Source organism: Sebastes fasciatus, chromosome 19, assembly GCF_043250625.1.
Source record: "Sebastes fasciatus isolate fSebFas1 chromosome 19, fSebFas1.pri, whole genome shotgun sequence".
Taxonomy (NCBI): domain Eukaryota; kingdom Metazoa; phylum Chordata; class Actinopteri; order Perciformes; family Sebastidae; genus Sebastes; species Sebastes fasciatus.
The window spans coordinates 3,681,233-3,693,312 of NC_133813.1; the positions used below are offsets into that span (position 1 = coordinate 3,681,233).

General features: G+C 42.0%; 2 protein-coding genes across 3 annotated transcripts in view; both read right to left on the reverse strand.

Annotated features, from left to right (window-relative positions):
- Positions 1–309: 309 nt before the first annotated feature.
- On the reverse strand, positions 310–5,660 carry LOC141757611 (uncharacterized). Its single transcript, XM_074618197.1, has 2 exons — positions 5,238–5,660; positions 310–3,704 (listed from the first exon to the last, which is right to left on the reverse strand). Exons 1-2 carry the CDS (start codon positions 5,366–5,368, stop codon positions 1,592–1,594), a joined length of 2,244 nt encoding a protein of 747 aa, XP_074474298.1. The 5' UTR covers positions 5,369–5,660; the 3' UTR covers positions 310–1,591.
- Positions 5,661–8,809: 3,149 nt separating this feature from the next.
- lhfpl2a (LHFPL tetraspan subfamily member 2a) overlaps positions 8,810–12,080 on the reverse strand; it is a 46,776-nt gene continuing 43,505 nt past the window's right edge. For both annotated transcript variants that reach the window (XM_074617557.1, XM_074617559.1), the window contains one exon: positions 8,810–9,515. In XM_074617557.1, coding sequence (XP_074473658.1) covers positions 9,259–9,515 — 257 coding nt within the window. In that variant the 3' untranslated portion in view covers positions 8,810–9,258. The remainder of the gene's footprint in view (positions 9,516–12,080) is intronic.

The window sequence follows — 12,080 nt, forward strand, 5'->3', positions numbered from 1 at the left end:
TGTAAAGTTATGACTTTATTCTCGCAACATTACAACTTTATTCTCGTAAAGTTATGACTTTATTCCTGAAATCTCAGATTTCTTTCCCCTCAATGTAGCCCTAATACTCCGTCGCACATTTGCACTTGGGCCCTCACTGCATTAGACTTATATACTTAATATACTTAGACTTTAAACTGTGTTACCTTCATCACAATGCTCAAATGTGTTGCGGCTCCAGACAGATTTTCTTTTTATTATTTTGCCTAAAATGGCTCTTTTGATAGTAAAGGTTGCTGAGTTCGGCCTAGAATCAACAGAATCTGCAAATAATGTTTGACATAAACCAGCTTTAATGACCACATGTGTTGGGTAAATACGGCACTGTCCAGTCTAAAAACAGCTCCTTTTGACTGGCTAAAAAGCATCTATATAAACATCAGTGTTATTCCTGATATTTGGTGCAGATAATGTAGGAGCAGATGCACATTCATTTAGCATTAATATCAGTTTGGAAAATATAAGAACTACATAAGGAATATACATGTTTGCACATATCACACAGTTTTTTTTAACTGTTTACAAGAGGGTACACAGACTCCTGGCTGAGACGAGGTATCAGGTTAACAGCCAGGGTAGAGGCGTATTTATAGCTGAAGAGCCGTACTGAAGTCACACCGACACCTACTCATGCATTCTCACCGTTTTTTTATTCTCACTCGTGACATAAACCATTCAAACACGCTATGATTCATGCACTACTGCAACCCATCTAAACACTTGGAAAATATCCTCCCCTGGATATCTGATCAATGTGATATCAACTGTTAGATTTGACTTACAAAACTGACTACAAATTATAAAAACTATTTGGCACTCACTATTTACCTCAGTTGATTGTAGGCTAATTCTACTGTGATTTTAAAGGGATAGTTGAGGTGTTTTGAAGTAGGGTTTTATGAGGTACTTCTCCATACTCAATGTCAGTGTCAGTGTAATAAAGTGTACGCTATATTTAGAGTATTTTCACCGCTTTACCTTGCCGTCAGACAGCCTTTTTTCAGGGAACTGAAGCCGTTGTATCCGTCTACGAACTACGAACTACACCACGGTTGCATGAGCGTGAGTATAAACACAATGAGGCTGTAAAGGAGGACGAGTTGGCGTGATGACGTTTAGTAGTCTCATTTAAGACACATTAAGGCTTCAAAATTCACACGTGGGGTATTTATTGATTTTTTTTATGTCGCAGAACAAAACATTAGACCTTATTTCAGGCATCTAACTAAAAACCCATTCAAAAAACCCATTGACTTCCACACGAGGGAACCTGAAGTGCTAAAACTGCTAACTCATTTCCTGGTTTTAGGCAAGACCTGTTGTAAGAGGTTGGGTCATGCTTCATGAACGCGTCATATCTTTGGGGTACAACACATGCATGTGTTGCTAACTGATCAAGGCAGCGGTAGATCAGCAACCCCCGTGTTCTGCGAGGTAAAATTACAGTTTTTTGGACTATGGAGGAGTAACTCTTGCAGCCGCACTTCAAAACACCCGAACTATCCCTTTAAGACCTTGAATAAGGACACATCAGCAAGACACTGTAGCTCAGTTAAAGTATGACACACTGTCCTTTGTCTTTAGCTGGTTCAGCTTGTTTCTCTGGAGAAACCTCTGATTTAGCCGATCCTTCTGGTTCAGTTTGTCTTGTTTCTTCTACTGTTTGAGTGTCTTTCTCTTCAGCTGCAGCGACACTTTCAGTTTGTGGGGACTCCACTGCAGCCAGGGCGTCTTCCAACAGAGCAACATTCGTTCCCTCGCCACCTCCATCTCCATCTCCATCACCATCTCCCTCGTCGGCGGTCTCCGCCGGTGATGCCGTCTCCTTCTCCTCCACCCTCTGCTCCTTCCCACCAGCCACTTCTTCTTCTTCTTCTTCCTGCATGACATCAACTGGAGTCAGAGGTGTCAGATCCAGACGTTCCTTAGGAGAGGACGCCGCCTTTCTCCTGGGAGGGGCGACCGGCTTTTGCATTTCTGAATCTTGTCTCCTCATTTCTGTATCTTTGTCGTCAGGAGCTTCAGGATGATCATCTTCACTCCCCCAGTCGGGTTCCTCGGAGACAAACTCAAAGCTCGAGACGCTCAGCGGATCCACTGGGACTTTTTGTATCTTAATGGAGACTTTTTTCGTTGTCTTATCTTTTAATTGGGTTTCGTCTTCCTCTTCGAGCGATTGAACGAAAGGCTCCACATTACAGGGAGAAGCGTTGTCGCCGGTCCTGAAGAAGTCTGTGATTTCCTCTTCTGAATTCAGCATCTCGTCTTTTTCTGTCTTTGAAATCAAATCGGCAAACTCATACAAATCTTGCGTCAACACCCAAGGACCTTCCTGTGGGTGTTCTCCTTTATCAGATGGCTCCACGTCCGTCGCAGGCGTCTCATCTATGAGGACAAATTTCTCTAGATATCCCCTGGCCTCCCGATCCGAATGCCGGCTGTGGAAGGACTTCTCAGATGTCAGACTTTCTGCGTCCTCTTCTATTTTCCGACAGCCGGTCGCTTCCTCGTACAGGTCGGTGTAATGGAACGCCATCGCTTTGGGCTCCTCCAGCAGGATTTGGTCGATAATTTTGCGAGGTCCTTCTGGCAGGAAGATGGGAGTCAGGATGTCCTCTTGGCTTCCAAACAAAGTGGAACCGCTGGGTTTTGAGGGGAGTCTAGCGCGAGCTACGTGTCCCTCCTCTTTGTCTAACGGTTTCATGATGTCCGTACTGCCGTAGAAGACTTCGTCCAGAAGCTCGCTGGTGATTTCCAATAAACTGATTGTGTCTGAGTTGTCCACAGGTGTTGTCGTGGTGTCTTTAGACTGCACAGGTTCTTCCTGGATCTCGGGGACGACCACGAACTCTTCCTCCGTCTGTCCCTGCGCGACCACAGCGGGACTTCCTGGAGCTTGGGCGTCAATCAGGGCGAACGTCTCGAAGTAGTCCACGTTACCAGCAGCTCCTCGTCCTGGAGGTCTGGCCACCGGAGCGCCCGGTGGATCCATCACGCTTACACCGACTGAAGACGAGAACGTGACCTGCTCGCTTCTCGCTGTATCCGATCCCGTGAGCTCGCTATCATTCGTCTCCTCGCTGGCTTTAGGGACGAGGCTGTCCTCCAGATACGAGAGGTTGTCCACCATCTCTCTGCTCTCCTCTTCGTCCACAGTCGCAAATTTTGGAGGAACGACGATGTTGCTGATCTCAGAGCCCTCGGACACTAAGCTGAACTGCTGCTGCTCTTTATCCACCAGAGGATCGTGCTCTTCCTCTTCCTCCCCGTCCTCGGTTTTCACATTCGGCTGTGAGACTTCCACCAACTCCGGCCTTCCTGAGACGTTCTCCGAACTCTCTACCAGGACTTCTCGCTGCCTGTCTGCTTTACTCTTCTGGTTCGTCCTCTCTTTAGTCTTCTTCCGTCGTGAAATCAGCTCCTCGTCCATGACGAAGATGATCTTCCCCGCTGGAACCGACCCCGGCGTCGCAGGCCGCGCTGCAACCGGAGAGCTGAGATCCACGCCGGCGTCAGATGCCCACGGCGTGGAGCAGCGGCTGGGCGTCGTCTCCCACGCGATGCCGCTGTCCTCGCCTTGCACGGTCACCATGGAGAAGGAGGAGTCCATCATCAGGCACTGCATCTTGGGTCGCACGTTGTCGTCGTGGACGGCCTCGCGTAAGCTGAAGGCAGAGAACCAAGATGCCGCGGGATAAACAAACAAAATCTAACGAATGTTTGACAGAACATTTTTTTTCATGTGATCTGAAATTTAAGGTCACTCTGGTGAAAGATGAGTAGCATCAGATAACAGCTACAAATGAGCTTTTCAGTTAACTGGATTAGAAAATATCTTAGAGAAATAAATAAATTATATAATAAAAAATAAATATTAAATATTAAAATAAATATTAAATATTAAAATAAATACAAATATAAAAATAATAATTTAATTATTTAAATAAAAATAATAATTTAATTAATTAAAAAAAAAAAAAATGTAAAAAAAATATTTCGACAATCTTGTGATGATTATCATGCAAATTTATAATGTAGCAGTTTGTTTTCCTTGCAAATCATAATATATATGTAATATTTGACTGGTATTTAGCTGACTTTATCTATGTACCGTTCTTTTATAGTTTCTTACGTTACCTACTGTGTGGAGGTTTGAGGAAATACATAGAAAACAATCACAAATCCAGTGTTTATGCAAAAGAAGAGCCGATTATCACGAACCAAAATATTATTTATAATCTCACACTCTCTCAATTTTAGAGATTTGGTGGATTTTAAGAACTAAGTTTACTAAAAAAAAGATTAGAACAAATGCAAAACAAAAATCTGGAATTAATTTGTGGAATAGTTTTGAAAATTAAATAAAAAGGTGTAATACATTTAATAGATTTAAAAAAATATTTAAAAAATAAGATGATTATAAAACTGAGGTGTGAACACAAGTTTGCATATGAATTTTTGTTTGGGATTTTTTGAGTATATGAAATATAGTATATACATATATATATATATATATATATATATATATATATATATGTATATATACATATATTATATGAAGCCATAATGCTGATTTTATACATGAAATAAGGCAGGTTATTTAAAGAGGACCTATTATGCTCATTTTCATGTTCATTCTTGTATTTTAGGTTACTACTAGAACATGTTTACATGCTTTAATGTTCCAAAAAACGACTTATTTTTCTCATACCGGCTGTGCTGCAGCACCTCTTTTCACCCTCTGTCTGAAACACTGTTACTTGGTGACATCACCACGTTACGGAAGAAAAGGCGGGACTTAAAGCGAGGCGTTTCAGACAGTTCAGAAGCAGTGTTTCTCCCTTTCTCGTGGACTTTGTAACTTTGCAGACCTTTTACATGCACAAAAACACTATATAACACACTAAAGGAGCAGAATAGGTCCTCTTTAATGGTCAAGTAGGCTTATATTCAGATAACTTCCTCTTCTATGTCTCCGGCACCTCATCAAATAATTAACAGGTCTGTATTTAGTCGGTGCAACGGTTCAACAAGCCCACGGTTCAGTTTGTACGTCATTGAGTGGTTAGTTTTTTACGGTGGGAGTGGATCCAATTTATTTCTGATAAAATAAACTGTTGGGATTTGTTGAAAATGAAACTATAAAACACAGATAGAAGTAATAAATCAAAGAATATTAAGAATAACTGATCTGTAACCTGTTTCTGAGGTTCTCCACTTCATCACTGGCCTCCAGGTTTTGTCCTGTAACATCTTCAGGGGTCAACGCCGTCATCTCCGCGTCCACATCCACATCCGCCCGTCCTGCCTCCTCTGTCAGAGCATCCATTGTTGTAAATATCCTGATGAATGAATCTGCTTCTGGTCTCTCTCAACACGACTCCTCAGTGCTGCTCTGTTGATCCCAATCTGAGCAGAGCGACCTCCATCTGAGTCTCTTCACGCTCAGCGTAACCTGGAAATAGAAAGCTGCTCCTCCAGAGTTTCATTTGAAGCATTTACAAAATGCAGGAGGTTTAATGTGTCATCTGTTCACACTGGATGAACTCTAACATTTGGCATAAACAATAAAAAGGTTAATCTGGGTTGATTAGTTGCAGCCGGTGATGAATTTGAACTGTGAGAAATGTTTCTGCTTTATTTCTGTTGCCAGGTCTAAATATGTTTTGCTGATATCTGATGTCATGAGTCACACAGATGTCATATTAAGATTTGACTTTGAACTAGTGAGCAAAACAAAATAGATAAATAGCACTCCTTTCCCCCTAATAACACAAAAAAATCTGCATTTTGTATTTTAAAATCTGCTTTTCTTGCTGAACTTCTCTGTAAATGTCAGCCGTGCACCTGTTTGTGTCCGTCTGGCAGCGTGACGGAGAAACTACATAACAGACTGGAGGAGTTGGGGAGGGTTTGTTTCTGGGTAAAAGTCGTCCTCATGTCTGGAACACCTTCTGTAAAACATAAACCTGCCCGATAGATGTGACTATGTAGGCTACAAATGTTCTGATATTAAACATGCACTTTATTCTACCAGTGTTTTTTACTACAAATCCCATTTAGTGAACAGTAAACAATCTTTATTTACATTAGAGTTAACACTAAAGTGAGTTCCTGTGAGTCGTATTCATGAAGCTTCCTCGTACAAAGAGAGTTAAGGAGTAACACTTACAGTTAAGATAAAAGTTATTCACAAAGCAGCTCAGCCCTTAAGAGAGCTGCTCAGGTGAAAAACTGTTCGGAGTACAGACGAGTTTCTTAAGCAGAGGAGAAAATGTTGGAAAGACAAAGAGGAGGAGAAATATTCTCCAAACACCGAACAGTGAGTTCATGAAATAAATTAAATACTAAAATTACCAGCATGATAAATAAATAAATCTAACAGCTATCAGTATGTGAACAAGCTGCTGCACAAGTCGGCCTGTGTTTTTAAATATTTTGTAGACTACTTTTAAAGTATCACTTACAGTTTATTCAAAATAAAATAAAATAATATTCATAATTACAACATGTATTAATAGAGACTCAATTCTATGTATACATTTCTAGTACCTAAGTGTCCTCTTTTTTCTTTATAAAATGGCTTTTAATTAGAGTTTTTATTTTTATTTTATGCTTTAATCCATTGATTTATTCTTTTATAGATTTTTATCTTTTATTCTGTTTCTATTTCTTGGCTGCATTGAACTTCTTAATTTGTAATTGCACTGTTTACTCTCTGTTTTTATGTCTGTGAAGCACAAATTAAGCTTATTATTATTATTATTATTATAGTAAGGCAGGCTTCTCGTTGCCTTAACTATAAACTTACTTGTTACTGAATTAAACTACTTTAGTGTAGGACAACTGAACACGATAACCAAAAAGTGGAACATCACTTCTTCTTACATCATATCACTCCACCAATCTTAATCATCACTCACATTACAAGAAAGTAAGGTGCACCATATTATATAGTTCCAGATCTAAATTAAGGAGCATAATACAATATGTTTACTGTATACAATGTGTGATTACCATTAATTAACTTACATAAATTCTAAATAATAAATCTGAGAAAAATAAGGTAATCTACAAAATAAATATTTACAAAAATAAATCTAATCTTACATTATTATTATTATTATTATTATTATCATTAGGCCTATCGATTTCACTGTCCATTCTATGCCCATTATCACTAAGAGTGCATTTTTATTTATTTATTTTTTGATCAACCAATCACACCTTTTTAAAACAGCGGGGTCAACCACAGCTCCTCACTCAGGTCAAAGTTTCTGTCCCTTAAAGTCGCTCTGAGAAGTTTCCTAAATCTCTGCTAAGTTACGTCTCCCTGCTATAAATGTCCAGACTCAGTTCGGAGATCTCGGAGAGGATTTCATTCTCACAATATTTGTGACCCAGACTTAGTAGATTGTTTTCATTATTAACGTCTTTGTCACAATAATATTGGAAAAAATGTCCATCTCAGTTTCTCAGTTAATATTTATGAGTGATAACAGAGTGAAGCATCTGTCTGCCTGTATCAACAACTGTCCACCAGATGGAGCTCTACAGCAGCATATAATGTGTCTCAGTCTCTGATGATAACTGTATATAACATTTAACTGTATGACATTATAGTAAACTGAATATTATTGGGTTTTGGATTGTTATTTTGCTTTTTACAAAACAAAGACATTTGATGATGGACTCTATTATAATGTGATTTTTCTCTTCTTTTATAGACTGAATGAGATTAATCTGTAACAAAAAATAATAACTGCAGCCCTAATATGCATTATGAGAAAAATAGAATATTTGTAAACAGGAACAGGAACAGAGACTTTATACATCTTTTTGTGGTATGTTTTAAGACATTAAGAGTGTGAGGGTTGCTTAAAAGTGCTAATACCACACTGTGAAAACCAGTAAGTATAGCTGTCAAATAAATGTAGTGGAGTTAAAAAGTACAATATTTCGCTCTGAAATGTGTCGGAGAAGACGCAGCATGAAATGGAAATACTACAGTAAAGTACAAGTATCTCAAAATGGTACTTCAGTACAGTACTTGAGTACATTATCTGGATATGAAGCGCTCACACAGACTCAGAGACACACATGCAGAGTTGAGTTCTGCATCGGTGGAAAAACTGATCACCCGCTGGCTGGAAAACGTACCAACCCCCCCCCCCCCCACCTCGAGGGCCAAACCCAGGTCTCAGCACCACGCTGGCTGCTCCACTTGCTGCATCTCCTCCCTCCTCTTCGTCCTCTTCGTCCTCTTCGTCGTCCTCCTCGTCCTCCTCGTCCTCCTCCTCCTCGTCCTCCTCCTCGTCCTCCTCCTCCTCCTCCTCCTCCTCCTCTGAATAAAAACCGAAGCCGTATTTTTTCTCCCTTCTCTTTATTCGTTTGGCAGAAACAAAGTGGAACAGATAGGACGCTATCTATCTATCTCTCTCTGACTCGACAGACTCCCTGAAACCAGACGCTACTAACGACAGCAATACTTCATCATTCGTGTCCTCCTCTTCATCATTGGTGTCCACGTCCTCGTGCACAGATTACAGGACGTCTGCTGCTGAACGAGGACCAGACCCTCCTCTCAGCTCAGACTACGATCAAGCTCACTTCTTCATTTCAGGAGTTTTTTGCAGAATAAAAAGGACAAACATCGGCGTCTGCAGACTCGTGAATCGTTCAGATACCGGTTACATTCTGCCACTGTGAGCTGTGAGTAGTTTATTCGGACTGAGTAGTGGTTCCCTTGTTGAGTTAACAGATCCAGGGGTTGCTGGTTCGCAGTCTGGTGACAGGAAACACCAGTGTTTTAATAAGGCAAGAGTGACATCATCATCATCATCATCATCATCATCATCATCATCATCATCATCATCATCATCATCAGCCTGGATCAAGCTGACTAATCATTCTTAACTATGTACAAAATAGATATAATCACACGTATTTACAGAGCATGTGGCGACAGACAGACATTAACAATAACAATAAGAGACGCAGCACCTCTAGTGGTGAAAGACACACCGAGAAATAACTTGGCACTTGTAGATTTCTCCCTCGTAAACACAAACAGAAACAGTTTTTAGTGGTAAACAACGCAGAGCCTCCGTTTCACCGGCCAGAAGACCAGGTGTCTCCTCTTCCTCTTCCTCTTCCTCTTCCTCTTCCTCTTCTTCTTCTTCTTCTTCCTCCCAACAGGACGAAAGTATCCGAGTATCCTCAGAGGAGGCAGATGAGGCTCTTCCCCTCCTCGATCTCCTCCTGGACCTTGTCGCTGGAGGTGGCGATCTCGGCCTGCGCGGAGAAGACGGCGCAGACGAAGGTGAGCACGGTGCCGCCCATGGCGGTGTAGAAGGCCCAGCCCATGGAGCAGAGCCCGGCCCGGTACGGGGCCGCGTCGGGACCGCAGTACAGCTGGACCTTGTCCGAACCCCAGCCAGCGGGGTACAACATCAGACCCAGGATCAGAAACAGACCTGAGAGGAGGGAGACACAGAGAGAGGGAACGTTTATTATAATATAATATACACAGAGCAATATGAGAGGGACAGATAACATAAAGGTCAGCGAGGAAGTTCATTCTTTACCTCAGAAATAGTAAAGAAATCTTTACTCAATATCCACTTGAGTTAAGATTAACTAATTAGATTTATAGCTACCATATTGATCTTGATTATGAGACAACAAAAAGAATGAAATCTGACCAGCAACCGTAACTAAACAAGAATAAAAAACAAGTTAAGCTGATCACTATGATCTTAAAAATGGAATTATTCTCCTCCTCAGTTCTCGGTTTACTGGCCAACTTTTAACCACCTGACAATGACAATCTCTGTCGTCGTCTGAAGATGTTTACTGAGGAGCCAGAATTAAAGTTTTTGCGGCCGCGGCCGGAGGGAACAGGGGAGACACCGGAGTTTTGGTCGGAGACGATAATGTTTCTCTCTGTGGAGCCCCGTCACTTCACAAGACACGGGAAACTTCTGTTGGTCTGGAGGAGCTGCAGCAGTTATTTCTGCACAAACGTCCACTGTACATTCACTAGATATTCTCAGAGCTAAACTAACTCTCCTGCAGTGTGGAGTGAGCAGCATGCACGTGAGAGTGGAGTGAAAGAGTGAGAACGAGGGCGGTGTGTGAGTGAAGGCAAGCAGGCAGAGGAGCAGAGTACAGCAGAGACTCCGGTCTTCGAGACCAAAGCTACGATCTCCCCCGCGTCCTCCGACCGCGGCCAACACTGTTTAACAGACGGGCTTCACTAGATACAACCAAGAGGTTTTGGTGCTTCCGTGTAGTTTGTGTTGGAGTCTGAGTCTGAACAGCGTAGACACACGCGAGCGTGCATGGGACACCGACCTGCAATGATTTATACGTGTAGAAAGTTACAAACAGTCCCTTTAACATTACTGTCTTTTGAAGGCCGGCTGAAGGTCCCAGTTTTTAAGGTAGTTTACATACGGTGGTATCATGTGAATCTTGAGATTGCGATGAATCCGTTGATACCAAACATGTCATGCTAGCTTACTGGGAGAGGGGATAAATATTCCTCTGAAGCTGAGCTGTCTCTTCACCTCCTCAGTGCTCGGTGCTACGTTTCTTAGCCAAAATTTCCACTCTAGCAGAATCATGTGTTTCTAGTAAATGATCTTCTGATTATAAAGCTAAAAATCTGATCAGAAGCTAGCAAGTAATTCCTGCTGGGTTTAGTTAGCTTCTCCACACGGCACTTTCACATCCAGAAATACTGTAATGACATTCTTTCCCAAATGAATCTCATACTAGTGCTTTATAATAACCTCCACATGAACACAGACTTCATCTCCCTCTGAACCTCGGAAGTGTCTGATTGAACAAAAACCCCACAATGGATCAAATGTGCTTCAGCGTATGAACGACATCAGCGAATGATCTTCGTGACCGCCACCGTTCTCTGATACACAAACACTTCCTGCCATCACGGCGTCCAGAGCGTCACCACCACGACCAGAGAAATGTGACCCCAGACAGCAGGAATGACTTCCTGAGTCACGAGCGTCTGAAACGTGACTGAAGATAATAATCCCAGCGAGGCCTCCGGGAGGAAAGAGAGACCTGAACCTGAATCTCCGTCGGGTCAGAGAACAACAGGAAGAGGAGAGCTGCTCCAGTCACCGGCTGACCCTCCGGCGTCCTGCGTCTCCGTGGAAGGATGTAGTCACTTCCTGTCTCACTGTGACCCACTTCTGCTGACTTGGCTTCAGCACCACAATATACTACTACTACTACTACTCACATACCACGGGTGGAAAATACATCAATTACTGAGCTGAAGTGCAATTTTGAGGTACATTTTCTGCTACTTTCTACATTTATCTGATAACTTTAGTTACTAAGAGTATATAGTGGTTATTTGCATAAAATGTGACCACTAATATCGACTATTTATTTAGTGAATTACCAGATAACATGGTTTATTGTGATGTATATCATCATCTATCCAGATATAAAATGATCTATGTCGTGATAGAAGATTTTGGCCTCATCACCGAAGCCCTACGTCGACTAACAACATTAACTCTTACAGTAAATTAATGTCATGAGGTTTCTGCTCTTCCTCCAGCGGATCAGTCAGCTGGTCAGAGAGACGAGAGGAGGACACCAAACAGGACATTTACAATAACGCAATTACAGACAGTGAATGAAGCAGACGGAGAGTCTCTCTCTCTCTCTCTCTCCCTCTCTCTGTCTCCCTCTCTTTCTTTCACTCTCTCTCTCTCTCTGTCTCCCTCTCTTTCTTTCACTCTCTCTCTCTCTGTCTCTCTCACTCTGTCTTCCTCTTTCTCTCTCTCCCTCTTTCTCTCTCCCTCTCTTTCACTCTGTCTCCCTCTTTCTCTCTCCCTCTCTCTCTCTCTCCCTCTCTCTCTCTCTTTCTCTCTCCCTCTCTTTCGCTCTGTCTCCCTCTTTCTCTCTCCCTCTCTCTCTCTCTCCCTCTTTCTCTCTCCCTCTCTCTCTCTCTCTCTCTGTCTCCCTTCCTCTCTCTCTCTCTCTGTCTCCCTCTCTCT

Coding starts and splice junctions, on each gene's coding strand:
- LOC141757611 (XM_074618197.1), bottom strand. CDS start 5,368: ATGGATGCTCTGACAGAGGAGGCAGGACGGGCGGATGTGGATGTGGAC. Junction 3,705..5,237: donor GTGGAGAACCTCAGAAACAG/GTTACAGATCAG, acceptor CTCTGCCTTCAG/CTTACGCGAGGCCGTCCACG.